This window comes from Marmota marmota, unplaced genomic scaffold, assembly GCF_001458135.2.
Source record: "Marmota marmota marmota unplaced genomic scaffold, marMar, whole genome shotgun sequence".
NCBI lineage: Eukaryota > Metazoa > Chordata > Mammalia > Rodentia > Sciuridae > Marmota > Marmota marmota.
Window position 1 is genome coordinate 8,355,787 of NW_026000223.1, and position 26,458 is coordinate 8,382,244.

Sequence of the window (26,458 nt, forward strand, 5' to 3'; positions counted from 1 at the left end):
CATGATTTCAGAGATTTTAGTTGATAGTAGGCTTGGCCTTGTTGCTTTGAGCCCCTGTTGGCACAGGGCATCATGGTGGGAGTATGTGGTGAAGGAGGCCTGTTTACGTCATGGCAGCTGAGAAGCAAAGAGAGAGACAGGAAGGGGCTGGAGTGTTATTATACATTTCAGAAATATGCCCCCAGTGACTTAACTTCCTCCCACCAGACCCCACCTCCAGTTCCCAGTAGCATGGTTGTCTAGCAGCCAGACCTTCAATACATAGATCTTTGGGGACACTTATCCAGCCATGGCAAAAACCTATGTTTGGGGGAAAAAAGAAACCTTTAAGACAGACAAGGCAGATTCTTGACTTCCCAAACAAGGCTTGTTTGCTGAAAAGTTTGAATTTCTCTATTATATAATCGGAAACATTTACATGAGTGACTTCCAATAATAATAACTATGTGCCAGGGCAAATGTTATCCCAGATACTCACGGTTCCAGTGAATAAATTAATAGATGAAATCTGTACATCTATGTAGCATTTTTGTTGATAGACCCAACCAGAGTAAAATTGAGTTATTTAAGTAGTTTAGCTGGTTAGTTCTTATTCTGGTAAACCTTGGAAAACCCATGAGAAGAGAGAGTAAGGCAAGGAGGGGGCACGGAGTCAGTTGCTAACTCACACGCTCATGTGGGCTAGCCGTGTGCTTATGTATGTGGGTCTGGAGTACTGATTATAGTAAATGTTTTCTTCATTCATGTTGGTGAGGAGGTCTTCCTCAAAATCTTCCAGAATTTGAGGTTTCTCTCAATGCTAATACTTGACTGTTGTTCTGAGTTTCTTCCTAGGTTCCCGCCTCCATTCTTGCTAGTAAACAGATCTGGACAGTCCACAGCAAAGAGCCTCTTTGATTTGCTTTTCTTTCCTTCCCCCTATTCCTCTTCCCACCAGTGTGAGTGCGCCCCCACCCTCATGCTGGGGTTTGAAATTAGGGTTTCACACATGCTAAGCACATGCTCTACTCTAACCTTCTTTAAAAAAAAAAAATGGCTAGGTTAAACCCTGGGCCTCATGTGTGAAAAATACATGTTTATACCTTCTCCTCCTTCAGCTATTTGTCTTTCTTTTGTGCCTTGAACATAGAGTTGCTGAAATCATCCAGTGTCTCCTGCCTCTTCTCTGGCCTCACAGAGCATAAGTGACAGGATGCAGGAGTGGGAGGGAGCCTGGTGGAGCCCAGAGGACAGAAGATCAAAGGCGTGCTGGAATGTCAGAGCCCCCTTCAGTCTTCACAGTCCCCAGGATCTCCTTGTTTTCCTTTGCTTAGTTATATGGTGGACCTTCTATATCTGTATATTCTTTAACCAACCGTAGATCAGAAATATTTTTAAAATCTGCATCTGTATTGAACATATGCAGACTTTTTTCCCTATCATTATTCCCTAATCATTATAGTAAAACAACTATTTACATACCATTTATATTATATGAAGGTATTATTAATAAGTCATCTATGGTTGGTTTAATGTATATGGGAAGATATGCATAGGTTCTATGCATATACTGCACCGATTTATATAAGGGACATGAGCATCTGCAGATTTTGGTATCCTAGGGGGATCCTGGCACAAATCTCCCTTGGATCCCAAGGAGCAATCATGTGTCTTGTCTCTTTGCTTCTCCTGCCAAAGGTTCTGTGGAATGGAAGGACCTCCTAAATCTTTTTGTATCCTGAGAGGATCTACTCCTTTTTCCTCTTTTTTGTAGCATCTGTCCTTCCATATGGAGTTGGAATGAGTTGGGCAGATGTGGAGCTCTGATACCACGTGATGAAATGCATATTTATTTTAAGACACCATATGTGCAAAGTGAGGCACCAGACACTTTGGGGGACACAGATAGGAAGGACTAAACAGATAATGTAGTGAGCGGGGCTCCCACTCATTCATCCTTCACGGCAGTCTTGTGAGATGGGTGGTTTTACTGCCATTTTAAAAATGAGGAACATGGAGGTTGGGGTCTTGCCTGAGGTCAGGAGGTTAGCAACTGGTAGAGTTGGAATTCTAACCCAGGTTCCCTGACTTCCAAGACCTGGGAGTTTATAGTTTATAAAATTATTACAAATAAGCATCAGTAGTAAAATACGTCAGATTACAAACCACTTTTGCATATGGCTTCATTTTAGCCTCATAAAAACCTTAAGTAAGAAGGGCAAGTGTTATTATCCCTATTTATAAGTGAGGAAATGGAAATACCTAGAGATTAAAGTACTTGCCCAAGGATGGATCCAGTTTTTCTACCCGCAGATTACTGTTCATTTTATGCTGTGGTCGTTGAGTCCCTATGATTGAAGACATGTTCAGCATATGGTATTTAAAGAATCGGATTCTCTCAGAATATTAGCCTTCTTGTATTCATTTTATAGGGCTGCTGTAACAAACTAGGTGGCTTAAAGCCAGGGAAATGTATTCTCTGACAGTTCTGGAGGCTAATGTCTGAAATCAAGGTGTTGGCAGGGCTGCAGTCCCCTCTGACTGCTCTAGGGGAGACTTTTTCTTGGCCTTCCTGCTTCTGGTGGCTTCCAGAGATCCTCCACACTCCTTGGCTTTTAGCTGCATCACTCCATGTCTACCTCTGCCTTCTTCCCTATGTGAGGACACAGGTGTCCTCTCTTCTTATAACACCTATATAGGTGTCTCCAGTTGGACTTAGGGCCCAACCTAAAACAGTATGACCTCATCTTAATTTAACAGATTACATCTTCAAAAACACTGTTTTCAAATAAGATCACATTCTGAGGTTATGGGTGCACAGTTTTATTCAGCTCACTACATTTCCCCCAAAATTTGCAAATTAAATGAAGCACAACTTTTTCCCTGAAAGCGGGTTATTCCTCATAGTATTATAGCCACACCAGACAGGAAGAAAACGGAGTCCTTGTGAATTTTATTTCACATTGTAGGTAGGTAAGATGCACATGGATCTCTCATCCGAGGATACTCCGCAGACGGGTGGAAGAGGCACACTGTTAATTAGGCCTCTGGAATATGGATGCCCAAAAGAACAGCCTTGTTTTCAAGCTATATTGCTCAGTTGTGATTGAGATTCTTTTCCACAGGCTGACTTTCAAGTCTCAGGATGTAAAACTTCCTTAAAGCCTCTACATGGTTAGTCAGAAGCAGCCCAAGATACAGAGACATAGTAGTGACAACCCCATGGCCCATGTGTGCTGACAAGATTCTAAGAAATGCAGCAGCTGAGTGTCTTTGTCTTTTTCTGTCTTCAGCAACTAAATAGTTCCTTCTTTTCCAGGTTCCAGGAATTCATTTGAATGATTTGGGGAAATTACTGCTGTTCCATGGTGATGATATCACTAAATACCCCAGCAAAAATTAATATCCCTAAAAAAATTTGATCCCACAGTGACAAGACTAACAGAAAATTAAAAAGTACCCCTCGAGTTGGTAGTGCTATTTAGCAAAGGGGAGTAAGCATCCACAGGGCAAGTTACTCAGCTTTAATGAGCTTCAATTTACCTCATGTATAAAATGGAGAAAATCATACCAACTTGATAAGACTGCCTAAGAATTAGAGATAATGCAGTGAATAGCTTAGTAGCCTGCCTGGCTACTAATGGGGCCATGGCGGGGCGGTGGTGGGGTGTCCCAAAGCTGTGGTAACTGTTCTGTTGCTCAGACAGTCAGAAGGAAAGGAGAAGGTGGAATTTATGGTATGATCTGTAGAAATGGTGGCAGAAGTCATCCTATGTGTGTACACAGAGTGGATTGGCCAGGAAGAGAGGTCTTATCTTCTTTCTTGGGACCTACCATAAATCACAGTGGTCTTGACACTTCACACTCAGTGGACACCAAATGGTGTGGTCTTTGGTCTCTGTCCTGGGCAGAGTTTTCCCGTAGCTCTGAGCTTGGAGCTCTTGAAAATGTCTGGCTGCTTAGGTCTCTCTGACTCACAGGCTGTAGAGGAGGTGGCAGAGGACTTGGGCTTCTCTCCTGAGATCCATAGCTCCTTGGCTGGGAGATAGACACAGGGTGTTGTGTTCCTGTGAATTGGCTGGGAGTCACTTCTCAATCATGGCTTCAGGCAAATGACTTGACTGTTGGGCCTCTCTTTCTCTCTTATAAAGGGAAAGATTTCGTCAAGAGTTTTCATTTTTCAGACTCTAGGATAAGTGAGTGAATTGGACAAGGATGAAAAAATAGGACAGTAGAAATGAGGATATTGAAGAGAATGGTCAGGACCGTGACAGAGTGAAGACTGCACTCCCCATCTCGTAAGAGGACTGCTGCTAAGCTGAAAAATCTGGATTTTTTTCAACGTGAAAATGTTAAATGTACATTGAAAAATACACTGTATAGTCAAACAAAACTCTGTGGGCAGAGTCTGCTTGTGGCCCACCAGTTTGCAACTTCTGGCCAATGGTTTCTAGCTAATTATAAAAATTCTACGATTTGCTCCATTACACTATTATAACTGATGAGGAGAAAGAGCTCATTCTTCAAAAAGGACTTTTTTCACCATTTGTGAAATATTAATTAAAAATTTTCGTAATACATTTATATTTTTATTTGTGTTTCTAGAGCATTTAAATGTGTGTACCACTTGAGAACTATAACAACTATTCTAACATCATGTTGTTCCCCTTTCCATTTTATTGAGATGATTTTATAGTTTAGATCTTGAATGTCCTCCAGAGGCCTATGTGCCTTAGCCCATTGTGCTTTGGGGAGGTAGTGGAACCTTTAAAAGGTGGGACCTAGTAGAAGGAAGTTAGGTTATTGGGGGGTGTGCCATTGAAGGCGATATTGAGATCCTGACCCCTTCTTGTCTCTCTTTACTTCCTGGCTTCCATGAGGTAAATAGGTCTCCTCCACCATAGGCATCCACCATGATGTACTGTGTTTCCACAGGCCCAAAGCAATGGGTCCAAGCAACCACAGACTGAAACTTCTAAATCAAAACAAACCTTTTTCCTTATGGAAAGTTAACTAACAGATGGTTTAGGCCTACAGAGGTTCAGTGATTTGCTGAAGGTCACTCACATTGTTGGTGACAGGTCAAAAGTTATACTCCAGGCCTTCTGGCTTCAAAGCTCATGCATCCCTGATTTTATACCATATACAGATTGGCTACCCCTTATCTGAATCTCTTGGTACCAGAAGTGTTTTGGATCTTAGATATTTTTCAGATTTTGAAATATTACATGGAAAAATCTTGGGGATGGAACCCAAGTTTAAACACAAAATTTATTAATGTTTCATATATATATTATACACATTACCTAAAGGTATTTTTTACTATGTTTTTAGTGTACCTATTTTTTAAAAATTTTTTGTTCTTTTTAGTTATACATGACAGTAAAATGTGTTTTGACATATCATACATACATGGAATACAACTTCCCATTTTTGTGGTCATACATGATATGAAGTTACACTGATTGTGTGTTCATATATGAACATACGAAAGTTATGGATTCATTCTACTGTTTTCCTATTTCCATCCCATCCCCCTATCCATCCTGTCCAATCCAGTAAACCTCCTCCTATTGTGATTCAGGATCTGCATATCAGAGAAAATATTGGGCCTTTGGTTTTTTGGAATTGGTTTATTTCATTTATCATGATAATCTCCATTTTTATCCATTTACCAGCAAACGCCATAATTTTGTTGTTATAATTTTGGCTGAATAATATTCCAGGGTGTATATATACCACATTTTCTTTATCCATTCATCTGTTCAAGGACACCTAGGTTGGTTCCATAGCTTAGCTATTATGAATTGAGCTGCTATAAACATTGATGTGGCTGCATCACTATAGTATGATGATTTTAAGTCCTTAGGGTATATATCAAGAAGTGGGATAACTGGGTCAAATGGTGGTTCCATTCCAAGTTTGCTAAGAAATCTCCAAACTGCTTTCCAGAGAAGTTGCACCAATTTGCAGTCCCTCCATCAATGTATGAGTGTACCTTTTTCCTCACATCTTTGCCAACGTTTATTTTTACTTGCATTTTTCTTTTCCTTTTTTTTGTACTAGGGATTGAACTCACGGGTACTCAACCACTGAGCCCCAGCCCCAGCCATATTTTGTATTTTATTTACAGACAGGGTCTCACTGTCTTGCTTCACTTTTTCTGAGGCTGGCTTTGAACTCATGATCTTCCTGCCTCAGTCTTCCCAGCCACTGGGATTACAGGCATGCGCTTTGGTGCCCACCCTATTTTTACTTGTATTTTTGATAATTATCATTCTGACTGGAGTGAGATGAAATCTTAGGTAGTTTTAATTTTCATTTCACTAACTGCTAGCAGTGTTAAACATTTTTACATTTATTTGTTGACCCTTTGTATTTCTTCTGTGACGTGCCTGTTCAGTTCCTTGGCCCATTTATTGATTTGGTTATTTGTGGGGTTTTTTTGGTGTTAAGTTTTTTGAGTTCTTTATGTATCCTGGAGATTAGTGCTCTATCTGAGGTGCGTGTGGAAAGATTTTCTCCCATTCTGTAGGTGCTCTCTTCACATTCTTGATGATTTCCTTTGTTCTGCAGAAGTTTAATGCCATCCTATTTATTGATTCTTGATTTTACTTTCAGGACTTTAGGAGTCTTGTTGAGGAAGTCGATTCCTAAGCTGACATGATGGAGAATTGGGCCTGCTTTTTCTTCTAGTGGGTGCAGAGTCTCTGATCTAATGCCTCAGTTCCTGATCCACTTTGAGTTGTGAATGTACCTGTATTTTTGGCTGCAAGTCATCACATGAAGTCAGGTGTGGGATATTCAGAGTAGGGATGCTCAACCTGGGCATGTGCATTTGTGGGTGTGCATTTGTGCATACACACGTGGCACTAGGGGTGGAACTCAGGGCTGAGCAGATGCTCAGCGAGTGCTCTGTTGCTGCTACACCACAGCCTTCCCACGTGCATTCTTAGCTGTTCTACCTGATGAGCTGGCTCCCTCCCATCTTTATATTCCTTTTTCCTTTTCTGCCCTCCAGGTTGCAGATCCAACAGCTGTTCTGTGGAGACCTCTCCCAACTGCTCCATTTCCTGTAGTTTCCCTGTAGCACTTTGCCTCAGCTCTCACTTACTTTCTTTATGGCAGGCACCATCATTTGTAGATACTCTGAATGTTTTTCTACCCAGTTTTGGGTCAGTCTCACTTATTAGTTTTTGGTTCCAGAAGGGCAGGGACTCATGTCTGTTTTGTTTGATGTTTAATCTCTTGTTTGCAGCTGTGGAAGGGCTGGCTTGTAGAATAGGTGTTCCGTAAATTTGTCGAGCAAGAGTGTAATAGGTGTGGAGGGGTTGCTGGCTGAACTCATGTTGAGATATGGATCAATGGAAGGACTGTGGAGGAAATAGGAGTCTTAAATATAATTTGGTACATTAGCTTTTCTTCCCACCCTATCTTGCTCTTGGTTCTCCACTTTTCCTAAGCCTTCTGTTCCCCACTGACCTCACTGTCTTTCTTCCCAGGTACCCAAAGGTGGGAGCCTTCCCCTGGCTACTGAAGTTCTCAAAAGCCTAACAACTCCTGCAGCCCTAGACAAGAAGCCACAGGTGGCCTACAAGACCGAGATCATCGGAGGGGTGGTGGTACACACACCCATCAGCCAGGTGCTGGGGCTTGGCTTGGGCTGCTGAGGGTGGCAAGGATATGGAAGTATCCGTGATGTGCCAATCATGTGCATCGAGGAATGTGCCAAGAAAAAGATAGATGGGAGTAGGGGAGCTAGCGCAGAAAGGTGATCAGAAGAATACAGTGCAGGGTGGTTGTGAGTAATGGTGGTGCAGAAATCAAGGCCAGTGCATCTCAAAGTTGTGACTGTACAAGACTCAGGAGATAACTTGTAGGATAGCAAATAAGGCTGCTGTCCCTCCTCCCATTCTGGTATATATGCCTTTTTCTGGTTTGCATTTTCTATTCTTCTCTTTCATCTGGGTCTGTCCAACATCCCTGAGTCTTACTGTATGACAGTACCCAATAGAATGTCTTATCCAGTGCAAAGTCAATGTTTGTTTATTCTTTAACTAACATAAAAGAGATAAGAGATCCAAACCGAGGGAGGGAGAGGGGGCTGTGACTGCATAGAAGAGCCAGGGAGGTGCTAACCCTGACACTGTTTCCTTGTAGAATGGCGGGGATGGACAGGAAGGGAGTGAGCCAGGGTCCCATGCCATCCTTCGAAGGTCTCAGAGTTACATCCCCACGTCAGGCTGCCGTGCTTCTACTGGGCCTCCCCTCATTAAGAGTGGCTACTGTGTGAAGCAAGGGAATGTGGTGAGTGCCAGCACAGGTGCCCATCAGGGTTCTGGTGACTCCTTGGAGCTAGTGGGTGTGGATGTAACAGAGGGGAGAGGAGAATGAGAGGAGGAGCTACAGTCCTCTGTGCTAGCCGCTGTCCAAGCCGGTGTGCTTTGGGGACCAACAGTTGGCCCGATGTGTCACATATTGCTTCCGAAAGGAAGCCTTTGCTCCTGTTCAGTGTGGTAGCCTGGCTTCCACGGAGCTGTGACCCTGGGAGTTTTGCATTAGAACACCCTCTGCAATGCTGGGGACAGCTTCCCAATATCTGGCTCTTTTTCATTTCAGCGGAAGAGCTGGAAACGTCGCTTCTTTGCCCTGGATGACTTCACCATCTGCTACTTCAAGTGTGAGCAGGTTGGTAGTAGCTTTGGGGGGCCTTTCTGAGAGGTCATAGAAATGAAGAGGTACATGAATACACACCCGTAGGAAAGTGTGAAGGAGTGGAGACATGGGCACATACAGACTCCAAAGGTACCTCTGTCTTATGACCATCCATCTTATTGCCCATATTTACCATGATATTAAAGTGACCTTAATGTCCTTCTGTCTTCAGTGCAGTAAGCTGCTGGGTGGAGCCACAGAATAGCTTAGATTTTTTTTTTTTCTCTTAGTGATTGTTCTGAGACTAGGTTGTTGATCATACTGGGGTTAGCCAACCATCTCGGAGAGAGGGGCATTTGTTAGCTGATCTGGGCCATTGGGTTGTGGGAACAACCTCACTCATTATCTTTCCCTTTTTCAACCAGGACCGAGAACCACTGCGCACTATATATCTCAAAGATGTTCTCAAGACCCATGAGTGTCTGGTCAAATCTGGGTAATTATCTTGGCTTATTTTTTCTTTTCTTTTTTTTTTTTTGGTACCAGGATTGAACCCAGGGTCACTTAACCACTAAGCCACATCCTCGGCTCTTTTGTACATTTATTTAAAGACAGGATCTCACTGAGTTGCATAGGGCCTTGCTAAGATGCTGAGGCTGTCTTTGAACTTGCCATCCTCCTCCCTCAGCTTCCTGAGCTGCTGCGATTACAGACTTGTGCCACAGTGCCCAACTTCTGCTTACTCTTTTCTGAGCAGAACCTCCATTTGCTTTCTTAAATCTTCATTTTGTACCCTTCTGAGGCTCTCTTTCAGAGTCGTCTTCTGGGGACAGGGGTGTAGCTCAGTGGGAGAGGGTGGGCTTAGTATGTACAAGGCTTTGGGTTCAATCCCCAGCACCAAAAAAACACAAAAAACCCACAAGAAAATAAACAAAAACCAAGAGCAACAAAAAATTCCTTCCAAGAGCAAGGTAAGGTAAGGACCCTCATATCTTGTGGCTGACTCACTGTATCCAAGCTGTTACAGGGATGAGATCACACTGAGCAAACTTACCTTTTCCCATTAGGTAATAGTTCCTTAGGAGAGGAGACTCTAAAATAATTTCTCTTGGAGGAAAAGAAAAAATATGGTAATGAGAAAGGGAAAGGGAGTGGGGCTCAGAAGCTTCTCAGGTGCTAGATGCTTTTCCTCCAGGAGGACGAGGCTAAGAGGAGAACTTTGCCTTTACATCACTAACTGCAGTGCTGGTCAGATCACTGCTGATGCCAGTGCTTCAAGCCTAAATTTCTTTGGCCTCTTCTCCTTTAGACCTTGATGTCCCATTAACACAGGGTGATTCATAACATTTCCAGGTTACTATCATTGGGCAGGATGAGCCTGTTTTTGTTGTGATTTTTTTTCTTTTTTTTCTTTTTTTGATGCTGGAGATGAAACCTGGGGCAGTTGTGCATGCCAGGCAGGCAAGCTCTCTGCCACTGAGCTATACCCCCAGTCGTGAACAAGTGTTGTTGTTGTTTTTTCCTAAACAAGTGGTGTTTTTTTTTTTTTTGTACACAATAACTTTATTTATTTTTATGTGGTGCTGAGGATCAAACCCAGGGCCTTGCATGTGCAAGGCGAGTGCTCTACTGCTGAGCCATAACCCCAGCCCCTAAACAAGTGTTTTTAATATGTTCCTCTTTACTTAGGAAATGGTTGCCTTCGAAGTGCTGTGGTACATAGCATGAGTTTGGGACTTGACAAGGGAATATCCCGCATTTAACCCCAAATACAGATATCCCCAGAACTATACTGTACAGACCCCCAAGGGCATCTGGCGTGTAGAAATCCTCTTTTTTGGCCATCAGTGTGCAATCTTAGAACCCTTGTGTTTGTTGTCCTGTGTTCTGTAGACTGTGCATGCAGAGCTCACATACATCATCACAGAGACTATTAGCAGCAGGCAGCCTATTCTCCCATGAAGGCATGAGACAATATTACATGAAAATATCATGCTGTGGGACCCAAGGAGGCTGGGGAAGAAACATTGGACTGGGTCTTGCAAGTGGCAGTTGCAGAGTTTAGAGGATTGGGGAGGTTCCCAGTGACAATTTATAATTTATGAAAGAAGCTGAAGACGGAAGTTCCAGATGTGTAGCTCCAGAGGGACGCAGTGGGCAGAAGAAGAATAGGGCATGATTAGATCCTGGGAGATCCTTCATGGTTGCTGACCTGAAAGGCTTGTGCAGGTGAGAGATCACCTACATGTTGAGGTAGCTTAGAGAACCAAGGTAGGGTTCCATCCTAAGATCCTTAAGTTTTCCCTAACTCTTATTCTGACAGAATTTCACTAAGCTCTTGAGTAAAAGAAGTTGGGGAGTTGAAGCCAGCTGGGAAGGGACCTGCAGCTTCCAGGTCTGGTAGATGGCGTGGCTTCTCTAGAATCCAGTTAGGAGAATTCAGGACATCTGGATAGTCAATGTACGTAGAATTGAAAGGGAATATGCAGCTGGGAAGGAGATGTGAAGGGGGTGCTTTCCTTTCCTCTCTGTATTCGATTTTGTGATTGCATTGCATATGCATTAATAGTCTAAAAGGTTAAATCATTTTAGCCACCAAAGAGCCATCTCTATTCAGAAACACTATGTCAAGTGCTATGCTTTATACTAGATGCCTTCTGTATCTTTTCAGTGACCAGCTCAGTAAGGGATGTCTTCTCATTTCTATTAAACACTTGGTTACAAATATCTTTTTTCTTGAATAGAGTCAGATCCCCCGCCCACCGGCATCAGCTAAACGTGTGGCATTTTCGGCACTGCCCACAGTGGCATCTGCAGACCATTGTAAGAAAAGACATCATCTGCCAGTATTGGGTGCTTTACCAGTGAGCAAGATTCCCAGCCCTTTTTATATTTTATTTTGAGACAGGATCTTGCTCACTTACCGAGGTTGGCCTTGAGCTTGTGAACTCCTGTCTTAGCCTCTTGAGTTGCTGGGATTATAGATGTGCATCACCACAAGCAGTGGAATTTGACCCCAGTTCTTTCTGACCAGTGGTGTCAATCCTTTTTTATGCAGTACCTATTGTCACTGGCCAACCTCCTGCCAGTTCCTTCCAAGTCTGCATTCAAAAGTCCACACCTGCTCATGACCAGTCCTTTCTAGGAATGAGTCTGATTCTTTGTGTGTAACACAAAATTTACTAACGTCTGATTGTGTAGTCTTGCTCTCTTAGGTTCTTTTATTGGGTAGGAATTATATTTCCTGCAGCAGGCATTTAATATTGTAAATGATTTTGGCCAATTTGAGGTTTGTCCCTGAGCATCTGTTATTTCTTATTCTCTTTTTTGCAGAAGTCAGAAAACCCATATGTACTTTGAAGCAGATATTAAAGTGGTCTACTCTCATCTTCATTTTTTTCTCTTTAGTTCTTGTCTTCTGGGCCCAGGACAGAAAGCAGGAATTGAGGATAAGGTTGCTGCTCAGGGGGAGGAAGGCTGTAGAAGTGGAGAATTTGATCCTTAATAGAAGCAAATGGCATTGGAATATTTAAAAGCCTAGACTCTGGAATCAGACCTGGGTCCAGTTCTCTGGCACCATCCACATATATATCATTTAAACTCTCCAAGCCTGGCTTTCTTCATCTATAAAGTATGGAAAATCTTTAGATGCCTCACGGGATGGTTGTGAAGATTGCATAACATAGGGCGGTAGCTGTTAACTCAGTGGCAGAGCACTTGCCTAGCGTGTGTGAGACACTGGATTTGATCCTTAGCACTGCATAAGAAGGAGGGAGGGAGAAGGGATGGATTGAAGAAAATAAAACTGTAGGAGGTGGGGGGTGTGGTGGATATTAAACAGGAGGTTTTGGAAGGAAAGAAGCTTTAATCTTGTTGGAACTGGTGGTGGTGGTGGGGGGGGGTCCATCAGAATAGCAAAGAATTCCTGAGACCTTCGAAGAGGTGAGGCTGGAGGGAATCCCCAGAGTGTTTTTGAGGCAGTGGCTAAAGGAGGAATGGCCTGGACACACCTGCCCATCTTTTACTTTTTTATTTATTATTTTTTTTAAAGAGAGAGAGAGAGAATTTTTTAATATTTATTTTTTAGTTTTTGGTGGACACAACATCTTTTGGGTTTTTTTGTATGTGGTGCTGAGGATCGAACCCAGGCCGCACGCATGCCAGGCGAGCGCGATACCGCTTGAGCCACATCCCCAGTCCTCATCTTTTATTTTCAATGGTAGTGGATACTGGTGCCTAGACTTAGTATCAGTGAAGCTCAGAATATATGCCAGTATGCCCAGTAACTTCCTTTCTCTTTCTCTGTCTAGTGATCTCTTAATGAGGGACAACCTGTTTGAAATAATAACAAGCTCCCGGACCTTCTACATACAGGTAAAGTGCTCACCCAGAGAAGACTAGCATTCCTTTTCTGTTTACAGTGTATTTATAGACCTCGCCCTTTCATTTGCTTTCTCTTTTCTTTTGCTTGAGGTTTCCATGTGGTAAATTTAGCCCCTAATAGTCTTGAGTCCCATTTTATTCTAAACAGGATGTTTGCCTGAAGCTTCCCAACCATAAAATAATAAAGCAGGTTGAGCCACTGTACTGGAGAATGAGAGTTTCTACCAACTGCTCTCAGCTGCTGGGCTCCAACTGAGCAGAGAAAAGGAGAACTGGTCAGGGATTTCACTTCTGCTTTGGCGGGTATTTATAAGTCCTGTCTGTGTATGGACATCACTGTGTGCGAATGACAGAAGCACAGAGGGCCCTGTGCAGGCACCAGGTGCAGAGCCCAGCTGCACAGAGAAAGCCATTGTTTGGATTCTGACAGTTCACTTATCAGAAGCTTCTCCCCTCCACCCATGACTTTGGAGTTGTCCCAACCTCTTCTAAAGTCATAGGAGCTAGCAAGGCAGATTTCCAAGCAGGGCCTAGACATTCAGTGCCAAGTCCCTAGCCCAGCCTGCCTGGCGATCCGCAGAGAGTATGTTGATCTCCTGCATTGTGCTGATGAGGAATTTCTAACATTAAAACTGATGCACAGTGTGCTGGCTTAAATGCAGGCTACCCAACTCCAGCTTTTGTGTTAGGCAGCTCTCTTTCTTTTCTACTCCCCACTAAACACCCTCCTTTCTGTAGGGGATCAGACCCTTTTCCTGTTTCTTGGGCAGTGGCTCCTGTGATTCCAGTGTTCCTCTGCCTGTACCCAGCAGACATAATAGTGGACTGAATCATCAGCAGACAGTGCCCATTCAGACAAGCACGTACCTTCCAGGAAGAGATGAGGGGAGGCTTTGGAGCAAACTGGACTGGGGAAAGGGTCACTGTAGTATTAAAGCTACTTATTCACTGGCACCATGGCCATGTAGGGACAAGGTTGAGCCTGTAGATGCAGCAAGGGAGCGTCTAGTCCTTGCACTCCATGGAGTTTGTAGAGTATGCTCAGGATAGCTAGGCATTTTTGTTGGGTTGGGGTCACCACATTAAAACAGAACCAATCCTGAACCTAAGAGGGAGTTCTAGCCAAGTTAACAGGCAGTTAAAACCCAATGATGGGGTAGGGGAGGGAGTTTGGATAGGTGAAGCTGAGATGTGTTTGCAGGGTAGTACAACTGTTATATGCCATAATGTTGAATGCGTGGCCTAGAACTTTACGGCACAAAGAGTCAACCTTAATATATTCAAGTTGAAGAAAAAAATTAGGAGGTCAGATGATCACTGCATGAAATGCCAAATGTGCCAAAAGATTTTAAATGTATTCCAAATATGAAACAAGCTCCCAGAAAGGAGTGAGGGAATACAAATCAGAAAATAGCATGATTGGCATGATTGCTGCCATTAGGACTTGTAAGAAGGTCTTTTCTGCAAGTCTTAGGGAAGGTTTCCTGAAGGAAGATACATCTTTGCTGGGTCAGGGGAAGAATAGTCCAGGCAAAAGAGTAGCACTTATGATCAAGAGCCTGGAGGTGAAGCAGTGAAGAACCTGAGGGGGCTGGACAGCTAGGTGCCTTGGTAGACAGCTTGTGCTTTATCCTGAGTTAGTGCCTGGGAAGTTAAATGAAGGGACTGCCTTGGTCAGGTTTGCCTTTAAATATGGCATGTGGACTGGGCAAATTATTTAACTTTCAGAGCCTCGTTTTCCTTAACTGTAAAATGCTGTTTGTAGATTGTGTGGCCCAGTGCAGTGCAGAGGACACAGGACAAGGGAGGACTAGGATTTGGTTGGATGAAGGGAGAGAGGGGAGAGGTCCGGATAATGCTCAGATGTTTAGCTTGAGCATCAGTGTGGCTGATGGTATCTGTCACTTTCATGATAACACAGAAGGGGAAAACTACTAAGGGGATGGGCAAGGTAAGCATAGGTGATTGTGAATTTACAGTACTTGTGAGACTTCCAAGGAGACATGTTATGAGGACCATTGACTAGTTGATGCTTAACACATTGATGATACTGAATATCTGTCAAGTGAATGATGGTGCTGGTTGTAAGATAGTGATTATAAGAAACCTGGGCTGAAGATATTGACTTATGAAACATAAAACCCAACCAAGAAATGTTCAGAAGACATTGTATTATCTACATGAGTGTATACACGATTCCTGAAAGAGGCTCATCACTTCTGTCCTCCTTTCCCTTCAACTCCCCACATTTCTAGGATAAAAGGATACTGGCACCACCCTGAACAAATTATGAGTAAGTGATCAAATTAGTTTATAACACCAAACTCAGAATGGAAAATAAGAGAAGATATAGATGAAAATAATCATTAAAAGTATTTGTTAGTTCATTTAGAAGTGGAAACTATAAACTCACTATAAGCTATTATATTAACTTATTATATAAGTTATCATGAAAAATAGCTTTCTAAAAATTATCAAGAAAAGAAGTAGTGTTTTTATATTTTTGTAAATCTCTTCAATGGCTGGCTTAGTAGATGACAATAGGATTCTCATTATCTGCTTCTGCATTCTATCTGCGGCCATATGTTGTTTTGATTAAGAAATATGAAAGTCTGGCTTTACAGAAATATGTACTGGAAAAGAGTTTTTTAAATATCCTTTTTAGATAATCTTGAATATTCTTCTTTGATTCTATACCAAAGCTTGACAAATGGTAATTTCTTAATGTTTAGATACAATGTGGAATCTGAAGTAATATCTATAAACTTTTATATTCTTACATTAGAATCTGTTAGTCAGTTTTACACTTCGAATAGATACTTTTTATCCATGCCAGCCTGCATTACTCATTTGGAAAATACTGGTCTCACTGAGGTATACAGATCTTCAAAATGTTGACTCATTTTATTATGTAATATTTTAAAATCACAATCTTTAATATTACTAGCAAAGTTTTTATGTATGGAAATTTGTTGAGCTCATGGAGATAGGGACAAGTCTTCTGAGATTCTAATTTTTGCTTGGAATGCTCAATATTTACCATTGGCAAAAAAAAAAAAAATACTGCCATAATTTATCCTCAGTGTTATAGGCTCATTTTATTCATTTTTGAAGAAAAAATACTGCCAAATTTCTAAGTGTGAATAAATTAGACTGAGTTCATGTGTCAGTTATTTGTTCCAAGTGAAAATCATGTGCAAAGGGTAAAAGAATGTGACTACTTCTGTAGTTTGGTGCTGAGGTGCCAGAAGTTTTACCTTCCATGCCATAATGGCTTTCTGACCTGCCTCTTAAGTTAGGCTCAGTACATCTGCCAAAAAGAACTGTCTTCTGCATCTGGGAAAGCTATCTGCATGAGCACAGTGATCTTGGCAGAAAAAAACAACTCTATGGACAGAGAAGAAAGACTTGGGATGGATTCTGACTATTTAATTTGTATTATGTGTACTCTATGATCTCACATGTTATAGTCTTTGCTATTAAAAGGGGGGGGGGAAGCAATTGTTTATTGATGTTCCAGACACAGTGCTAAGCAACTTATAGGCAGTGTACCACTTAATTCTCCACCATCCCTGAACTTATCTCCATTTCACATGAGAACCCAGAGTCTCTGAAGGTAAATTATTTGTCTGGGTTCATACACCCAGTAAACCAAGGAACCAACTGTGAGGCTAGAACAAGACTGGCTCATTTGTGTAAGAGCAGTTGGTCCAGAACCCAAGATGTAGAGGGTGTGGCTACAGGAACGAGAGAAGTTTGACTTTGTATCAGGGAAAACCAACTTGGGGTTGGGTCATGGTAACCAAATATTCAGGATCCGGCAGTAGTCAGGTATCAAAGCAGGTGGAAAGGTGGGTGCTTGAGAAGCTTGTCAGCAGGCAGGGAGTTCTCAGTTCTGGACGGGGCTTCAAAATGAGATTTCAATTCTTGGGGTGGAAGGCCAGCAGGGGTCACCATTTCCCCAGTCACCGAGGGCCTGGGATATTAGGCAGCTTACTATGAGGAGGACTCATTATTCAAAATGAGAAATGTACAAACGGATCTTGATAACTTGGCATGAACCCACTTGTCAGAACTAGAGTGCTATGAGCTGGGCACAGTGGCACACACCTGTAATCCCAGCGACTTTGGAGGCCCAGTCAGGAGGATTATAAGTTCAAGGCCAGCCTGGGCAATTTAGCCAGACCCCATTTCAAAATAAAGAAATAAAAAGTGCTGGGGATGTAGCTAGTGGTAGAATGCCCCTGGGTTTATTCCTCTGTTCAACACACATGATACACCTCCCACCCCTCAATAAACCCAGCGTGCTGTGTCAGGACAGGAGCAGCAATAAGGGGATTCACAAATTAATTGCAAAATATTGGGCCTAAAACTCTCTGGATCCTCACTGTTTATGCAGACTGCAAGCTGAGTGACATCACTTAGAGGTGCAGTCAACACAGTCATATGTGACGGGGTTGTGTCTAAAGATTGGGTAGGTTCTTGAGAAGAGGGCAGAGGTAGTCCTCTGTTGGGACAGGTAGCCTTCAGAAGTTGGAAATGGAAGGAGGATCTGCCAAAAGATTTAGGATGGGGCATTGGCAATAACCAGAGGTAGAAACTAGATACCTTTTGCTGGTGGCCTCCATAATTCATTACTTCAAACCACTGATGCATCTGTTATCCTGCTGGGATTATAGTAGACACTCAGTAAAAAGTTAGTTGGACTTCAAGAAAACCACAGGCTGAATGACTCATTTTAATACTCTTTGTCCCTCTCATCTCAAAAATGTTGTCAAAGGTGGAAACCCTACTTTTGAACCAAGCACCAGAAACAAATGCACACACAAATGCACTCCAGGAAGAGGAGAAGGTGTTAGTTTGGCATTTCCCTTTTTGTTCTACCCAGTTTTAAGCATTCTTTAGTCTGTTAGTGATTTACATGGTAGGTGGACCTCAGCTCAAATTTTTACCTCTGGTTCATGAAGCTACCTTGTGATGTGGTTTTAAGATTTTTTTTTTTTTTTGAGATTTTGATGAAAAGTAAGTAGAGGCTTTCCATAAAAAGTAGATATCTTCATACTCCATAATTCTTGTTTGTGTGCACTACTAGGATTGAACCCAGGGATGCTCTTCCACTGAGTTATATTCCCAGCCCCCCAGCCTTTAAAAAAATTTTGGTATGGAGTTTCACTAAATTGTCAAGGCTGGCATCAAGCTTGCAATCCTCCTGCCTTCTCCTCCCAGGTCATTGGGATTGTGGGTGTGTGCCACCACACCTGGCCATACACCATATTTTTTGCATATAATATTTTATGTTTCATTGAATTTTTTTGCCCCAAATATGGACCCTAGTTCTTAAAGCTATAGAGATTGTTAATGTGATCCCAATAAAATAATATTCTCTTTCTTCCAATATGGAATCAATTGTAATATCTGCTCTTCTATCTAAATCGTATTTTAAAATAATGTTTAAATAACATTTTAAAAATAATGGTTAAAACTACTAATAGAGACTGCTAATATAGTTTCTAAAATAGCAGTCTGTCTCCACTGGGCACAGTGCACACACATACCTGTAATCCTTCCAACTCTGGTGGCTGAGGCAAGAGGATCATAAGTTTGAGGACAGCTTGGACAACTTAGTGAGACCGTGTCTCAAAATAAAATAAAAAGGGGCAGGGGTATAACTAAGTTGTAGAGCACCCCTGGGTTCAATCCCCAGTATTGTAAAATTTAAAAAAAATATATATGTTCTTTCTATATGAGTTCAATTGAAATACTTGCTTTTCTCTTTGAATTATATATATAATATACATATAAATTATATTTGTGCTGGGAATTGAACCAGGGCCTTTGCACATTTCAATCATGTACTCTCCCACTGAGCTACATACCTCAGTCCTGCATTGGACATGGTGGGGGACATTTTACTAGGATGGTGGGAAGAGTAGCTTATTGGATTGCCCTCATGGGAATGTTCCAGTCTGTTAAATGAAAACGTCAAATCTCCTTTGTGTATGGGAGGCGTTTGTTTTTCCCTCAGCTCCTGTTTATCTTTTCCTTTGTCTTCCAATATTCTCTGTACCAAATCATCATTTGTTTCCCTAGAAGAAAAAGCCTTAGTAAATGCTCTTCTCCTCACGAACAATTACCTCCATCTCATTCAAATTCTGAATAACCTTTTTTTCTTTCCATATATATTATATAATTTGATCCTGACAATTTGATCTTTTGAAATATGATTTATATGCAGTTTGAGGAGAAAAGGTCTCAGGGAGAGAGAGCAGTGAACAAATAGTAGAATTTAATGCATTATTTTCTTCTCACATATCATATAATATTAATATTAATAATAAAATTCCTAATAGCCTTACAAAGTATCAAACAGGCTCAAACATCTTTACCTAATTGAGCTTCCACTAGTTCTACCTATAGAATAAGGTATTTCTAATCAGTAAAAGTTTGGAGATTTGTTATCCTGGTTATCATTTTGTTCTAAGGATGAATTTATCTTTTTCTTGGGAAACTACGAGGTTTTCAAATAACTGGAAAGAGTCGGGGGGTTGTTGTGCTAACACATTTGCAGGCATAGCACATGTGAGAGGTGTTCACCTCGGGCCCTTGTTGCTACACACTTTTTGACCTAGTGTCCTTGATCACTGTCTTTGCACATGTCCAACTAAGGAGGGTTTGTTTTGAAGTGACAGGAAAGAGTAAGTGCAGATTTGAGGATTAAAAATTCAATCAACCAAACCAAACCTGGTCATGTTCTATCCTGATAGAAAGCAAATAAAAGGAATCATTTTGGGCAAGGAAGAAGTAAGGCGAGGACATGGAGAACTTTGAGGATTGGAATGTGATGTTTGTACAAACTTTTGCACATGCATGCAAATACATGTTTGTGTTGTGTGGGACTCTCAGAGAAGGTGCCAGGTGAAGCCTAACAAATGTCATTTTCTGGAGGTCAGGGATTTAGTCCAGTTTTCACCTCTGTGTCTAGCATCTGTTGGAGCATATAACACTTACGTAGGGCCCTTGGTGAATGTCTGCAGATTTCACTTGAACTCAGCTCTTCTCAAGCTGTGAAGTGCTGAGAAGCTCTGCCTGTAGTGGCCAGACTGCTTGATTTTTCTTCCTCTTTTCAGAGGCTCTGCTGCCCCCTTCTGGGGTTAGTAGGTTATTTCTGGGGAAAATACTTGGATTCCTCAGCATGGTCCTGCATATTCTTAAACTTAGATCTCCCAGATCCACAACTTTTGAAGCCTGGATGGATTTTTCAGGACAGACCCAGGTAGTGTGTGCCTTGATAAAAGCCCCATTTCTGGAGATCATACATATAATTATATATACTTTGGATTTGCACAGGAATTTGACTTTAATGGAATTGAAAGTGGGATTATTCTGTTGAGATCATTATAGTGGAAAGATAACTATGTTGAGAGTAAGAAGAACTCAAATCTAGATCAGCTATAAACCTTAAACTTTGGCTTTTGGGGCCTCATTTTCCTTTTCTGTAAAACTAGGAGGGCAGACTGGGTCACTTCTTTTCCAGGAAGAGCAAGGAACTTCCAATAGGGGGACACTGCACTAAGCTCCCCCAACCCCGGCCCCTGCCCCTGCCCCACTTTATAACAACTCTATTTTGAGGGATTTTATTTATTGGGTGTCAAATAACATATTTCAAGGGAAAAATGCCCTCAAAGCCTGCAAGCCACTGGACTAGATGATTTCCAAGATCCTTTCCAGCTCTAACGGTGTGATTTTATGAACTCAAATTTGAGTCAGAGTCTTGAAAGCTGAAATCACAGTCCAGAAATGTCCATAAGTGCTGTGGGTATTTTGCAGGCGGATAGTCCAGAAGACATGCACAGCTGGATTAAGGAGATTGGGACAGCTGTCCAGGCCCTCAAGTGCCACCCCAGAGTAAGTCACTTCCTTTCTGTTGCACAATGTCAACTTGGAGAGCTTCTCCTTGAGCGGGTGTGTTTTATTTGGTGATGTAGGCAAGCAGCCCAGGCCCTAGATACAGCTGAAGCCACAGACTGACTTGTTTTTCTCTTTCTACTAATTTTTGTTTTTGTTTTTCTTTTTGGTTGTTGGAAGAAATGAGGTACTGTTGGTCAGAAACATAGAGTTTCTTTAGGTCTCGATGCTACACAGACCCTGATACACGTGGAGTGAATTCTGGTGAACCTTTTAACTTTTTTATTTTTTGAGGCAGGATCTTACTATGTGGCTCAGGCTGGCCTTGAACTCCTAGGTCCAAGTGTTTCTCCTGCTTTAGCCTCCCGCATAGTATGAACCATTGTACTTGGCTTTGTCACACATATATGATTTTTTTAATGTATTTTATTTTATTGATTTTTTAAAAATAAACAGCAGCAGAATGCATTACAATTCATATTACACATATAGAGCACAATTTTTCGTATCTCTGGTTGTATATAAAGTATGTTCACACTAATTCGTGTCTTCATACATGTACTTTGGATAATAATGTCCATCACATTCCACCATCATTTCTAACCCCATGCCCCCTCCTTTCCCCTCCCTCCCCTCTGCCCTATCTAGAGTTTGTCTATTCCTCCCATGCTCCCCGTCCCTTACCCCATTATGAATCAATCATTTTATATCTTATATTTGATTTTTGTGGACAAGCATCTCTGGACCTATGAGGTGGTGATCCTGGGTGGATATTTTTTCTTGGGGCTTTGGGATAAACATTGTCAGGAAAAGCTCTTACTGTCCTTTGTTTTTTTCTTGCCTTTTTTTGTTTCCAGGACATATCCTTTTCCAGATCCATTTCTTTGACTCGACCTGGAAGCTCCAGCTTCACAGGGGGGCCTAACTCTGTCTTCTGCAGAGGGCGGCCACCTGTGGAAGAGAAGAAAACCCTCTGCAAAGCCCCTTCTGTGGCCTCTGCTTGGCAACCCTGGACACCTGTCCCCCAGGCTGGGGAAAAGCTGCTTCCAGCTGAAGAGACTCCAGAGGACTCTTTGTTCATGCCTCGACTTGGGGAGAGCAGTACTGCTGGGGTGTTGTCAGGCTCCCGAATAAGGCACAGATCAGAGCCCCAGCACCCCAAGGAGAAACCCTTTGTGTTCAACCTTGACGATGAAAACATACGGACCTCTGATGTGTGATGAAGCACAGTGCCATGGGAGGAAGTGGGGGAGGGAGGGAGGACTTGAGAGAAAGAGGCTGTGGCTCATTTTCTCTCCTTGTTGGAGGACAGTCAGAGCCCTTAATGGCACTCATATTCCTGTGGAAGCTGTGTGGGAGGGGCCCAGCCAAGTGGCTTTTTTTTTCCCTTTTTTTATATTATCAATGCAGTATATTTAATTTGGGGGAAATCACTAGGTTAGATCTGTAGGCATACTCAGTGAAGAGAGAGCGGCTTGCCTCTTGTTGATCTATTCCAAGGTCTTTTGTGTGATGGGCTATCTTTAGCATCTCCGCTTCTGAAGAGGTTGGGAGTCATTTCACCCTGACCAAATTGTACTTCCTTGTCCTTGTTTTAGTTTTTTGTTGTTGTTGTTTTATTTTGTTTTGTTTTCAATCTGGGCACAGGCTCTTAGGCCAGTCACCTGGTTTTAGTCCATACCTATGTATTGGTTCAAGTTTGTGAAGCAGGTAACTAACCCAGCTGAAAGGCTGAAAGGCTTCAGAGTAGGGGAAAACCCAGATTCTGGCTTGACAGGGAGCCGTTCTGAGAGGTAGTGTTTAGAATCTGGAGGGTGGCCTTTAGAATATGTCTGCAAGGGTGGGTCCCCTAGGATACCTCCCAGGAGAAGAGATGGGGATCTTTTTGAGGCCTGAGGAATAAGTCAACTCTACTGCATGAGCCAGTTTTGAAAATTACTCTGTTCTCTTGATGCTATGACCCCAAATGTTATAGATTGAGGAACAGACCCATTAGAATTGTTTCTTTATCAGGCCCCAAGGACCGGTATCAGTGTTAAATACTATGACTGTTGAGAACAGAACAGACATTTCCCTTGATAATGGTGTTACTTGGAATGTGTGGGGTTGGTAAGCGTGTGATAATTCATGTGTGTGATAGATCAATCTCTATCTCAGAGTTTTAGATAGGTTAAAAGCAGGTGCTGAGAAGAGATGGATCATCCTGCTAAGTTTTTTGATCCATGTTTTCTGGATAGGAGAAAAGTTTTATTCTGGCAAAGACATATTGCCTTGAATCCTTGCCTCACAGCTCTTTTTGATGGGCCAATATTTGTCTAATTTTAAGTGCAGTTTACTATATACCTTGGCAGATTTGCTTTCTTTTTGTCCTTTCTGTTGCCCTTTGGATGGAGTTGTGTGTGCTTGCATGATCAGACCCTGTAATCTGATGAGGTTCCATGTGGAAAAATACAAAGATAATCTTGAGATTATATTTTAGTGGAATAAAAATGGGGCATAAAAGCATTGATTTAGAGGTTACAAATTACTGACTAGAGATTTCCCAGGAGTTGCCCAAACAAATTTGAGGGCATATTTTCTTTCACTGGACAAGATACTATTTCTAGTGTCCTTGGGCACATTTACCTATCCAATTTTTTTAGTGCATTGCTATCAGAAACTTAGGAGGGTTTCATAAAGGGATAGAGAACTTGGCTTATTTCTATCAGTAGCTTTCATCAGCTAGATCAGTTAATTATACTTTAATTAAAAATAGTGACTAGAGGAAGAGACTAAGAGGAAGAATAAATCCCGGTTCCTTCTTGTGTCCATATCTAATGCAGAAGCAAAAACACCTGAAGAAGAAATTTTTAGTGGCTTTGAAAAGAATCATGTTCTTCCAGGTAGTGCTGTTTTTCTGAAATGTGTTTCACATTGAGAACTCTTTCTGATTTCACTGTGTTGGAGCTGTCCTTCACTTAAGTTTAGTCTTGTGGTCTTAATCTAAAAAAGAGAAATCTACTGGATCTTTCTCTTTTCTTCCCATCTTCTTTTAAAAATAAACTCTTGTGTACTTTTTTTCTCAGAAATTCTTGGTTTGGGAATTATTTATTTATGAGTGATCAACCTACTTCGAATAGCCTGATTTTAAGAAGCCATTCCAGATTTTTAAAGTTCCTTGTCTCTGGTTTCACCTTCATATTTTTCTCAAGAAAATTATTTGGCTAATAAATACAAGTGCACAGAATGTGATGTGGAACTAATGAAAATAAATTAATGTTTTAAATCTCTTTAAACATTCCCTGACTCATGGAAATGATGTCATCTCTTGGTGTTTAAATTGTGAAAATATACCCATTTTCTTTTTGTAAATCTCTGCTAGGTTACTACTGCTTAAGGAATTGACCATTATAGTAAGCTGATAGGATTCTCATTTAGTAAAGTCTGTTTTGAAAGGGTGTTAAATATAATCCAGCTAGTATTATCTTAATAAAGGGAAAACAAGGACTCTTATTGGTATATACTTAGGAATACTTGGGAATTCCAAGTTAGAACATCATTAACATAGTAACAATATCAGAAAAATAAAAATATCTTCCATAAAGCCTAAAAGCATTGCATTCCCAAATCTTATTTCAAAATTCCATCTTTGTCCATATTTCTTACCTTCTGGCCAGTTTCACACCAGAGCCTTTTAATATGAGCCAAAGATAGTGCATATATGACCATAGCATTTGATTTTAAATGTATGAAATTGAATCAAATAGAAAAAATGGGTTGGGGATGCCATATGGGTTAGTGGTTAAGTGCTTAAGCTCTGGAATAAATCTAGATCTAAAAAAAGGAACTAAAAAAGGTACAACTTTTTCTTTGGGGAATGAAACCTGATCTGAATTGGCTCACTCTTTCTTTTTTTAATATTATGTTTTAGTTATGGTTGGACACAATACCTTTATTTTATTTTTATGTGGTGCTGAGGATCAAACCCAGCACCCTGCACATGCGAGGCCAGTACTCTACTGCTGAGCCACAACCCCAGCCCCTGAATTGGCTCTTTCCATGAGGCTTTTGAAGTTGTCCTGACCCACATATGTGTAACAGTATTTCAGGTGGTCTTCTCTATAGCTGAACTGCTTACCATCCATTATTCTTGAAAACTTTGATGGACTCCCTTACTCAAGGTGAGATGATAGTTGGTAAAAATAGTTTCCCTTTTGCTTTCTGTGAGACATTGTAGGGGCACAGAGTTGTACACCTTGGAGAATGACCTCAGGTCAAAATAGTGAAGTTATACTTCTACTTCAGAGCAGAATGCTGAGCTCCTATGAGAAAGAGTAGATTTAAGGTCTAGAGTCTTAGTTTACTGGAAGAAAAAGTTGGGTTTTTTTTTTTCTCTCTGAATGTAAATGTGCTCTGATATGTATTAAAATGACCCCATAAATAAATAGCAGATTCAGTAGGTAAGCAGGGGGGTATGATGAGTTTGTTTTCAGTGTTAACCAGATAAACAGGTATATGGACACATTAATAGCATTTTGGAAATTTAATTTCTCAAGTCAGCTTTCTTTATTAACTTTAAACATGTCAGAAATGAGCAGGTTTATTAAATATTTTCTACCAACATCCTTTTTTCCTCTTGGTCCTTTTTTTCCTGTGTTATTGCCTGCAGCAATTACAGTCACAAGCGATAGGTAGAGTTTGAATGAAGCAACTGTTTGGCAAAAACATATTATGTGACCCCTTCCCCCTCTGCTTATGAAGATGTGGCATGATGTTGTGTTATGTTGAACCAAACTGTTTCAGCTGTGAAATGCACTCGCTGCAAGCACTGAGCTGAGTGCATGGAAACTGTTATGCTTCTCATTTTATGTGATCTCCTAATTGGTATGTAGCAAAAATAATTTTCTAAAACTGTTTTGTTGCTTGTTTTGTAATAAAACCATGTGAAATACTGTAATACGGTTGTGTTTTCTTAATACCCGCCTTGGGTGGGTGATGGCTCTTGTCAGTTTGCCCTCAGTATTGCTTTAACGGGGCTCATGGTGTAGATCTCTTCTTAGGAAAGGGCTACGGACCTGCCAGCAGTGCTTGGGGGTGACCCTGAACCTGGGGCGGGACGGGTGGTGGGCGATGTATGGGTGTGTGTATGGAGAGGTCTGCCAGGCTCTGCTCCTTAAAGCCTGGAGGCTGGTGGAGGCGGCTGGCAACCTGGCCAGGAAAGTGTTGTTCATCTTAGGCCAGCTTGTGAGTCCAGAGTGAAGTAACTGGAAAAGTGCAAGCGAAGAAGAAAGCAAGATGAGTAGACCTCTGCTGCAGCCAGCTGGGCTCTTACAGTTCCTTCTGCCGTGGCTGCTGTTGACCCCGGTACCTGTGGCCAGGGTCGAGGCAAGGAGATCCAGAGCCTTGCTGCCCTGCCCCGTGGTCTGCGAGCCGACGCGCTGTCCCCCGCTGCCCACCTGTTCCGCGGGGACAACACCAGTGCTCGACCGCTGCCGTTGCTGCCGCGTCTGTGCTGCAGCTGAGGGCGAAGCCTGCGGCGGGGCGCGTGGCCTGCCCT

The 26,458-nt window shown here is 41.8% G+C and overlaps 2 protein-coding genes and 1 non-coding gene across 10 annotated transcripts in view; 2 read left to right on the top strand and 1 right to left on the bottom strand.

Moving 5' to 3' along the window:
- The window catches only part of Plekha2 (pleckstrin homology domain containing A2), an 86,439-nt gene extending 60,581 nt beyond the window's left edge, over nucleotides 1–25,858 (top strand). For 7 of the 8 annotated variants that reach the window (XM_048792744.1, XM_048792747.1, XM_015501285.2 and 4 more), the window contains 7 exons: nucleotides 7,482–7,622; nucleotides 8,140–8,286; nucleotides 8,599–8,667; nucleotides 9,060–9,130; nucleotides 12,945–13,008; nucleotides 20,845–20,922; nucleotides 21,780–25,858. In XM_048792744.1, coding sequence (XP_048648701.1) covers nucleotides 7,482–7,622; nucleotides 8,140–8,286; nucleotides 8,599–8,667; nucleotides 9,060–9,130; nucleotides 12,945–13,008; nucleotides 20,845–20,922; nucleotides 21,780–22,142 — 933 coding nt within the window. In that variant the 3' untranslated portion in view covers nucleotides 22,143–25,858. The remainder of the gene's footprint in view (nucleotides 1–7,481; nucleotides 7,623–8,139; nucleotides 8,287–8,598; nucleotides 8,668–9,059; nucleotides 9,131–12,944; nucleotides 13,009–20,844; nucleotides 20,923–21,779) is intronic. The other variant, XM_048792745.1, reaches the window with a different exon arrangement.
- LOC125613227 lies at nucleotides 11,394–11,479 on the bottom strand. The gene has a single exon (XR_007343732.1). It is a non-coding gene; the product is annotated as a small nucleolar RNA SNORD35 (small nucleolar RNA).
- Nucleotides 25,859–26,196: 338 nt separating the features above from the next.
- Nucleotides 26,197–26,458, top strand: part of Htra4 (HtrA serine peptidase 4) — a 12,048-nt gene continuing 11,786 nt past the window's right edge. The window contains 1 exon segment of the mRNA XM_048792749.1: nucleotides 26,197–26,458. This exon segment is cut by the window's right edge and continues 12 nt beyond it. Coding sequence (XP_048648706.1) covers nucleotides 26,197–26,458 — 262 coding nt within the window.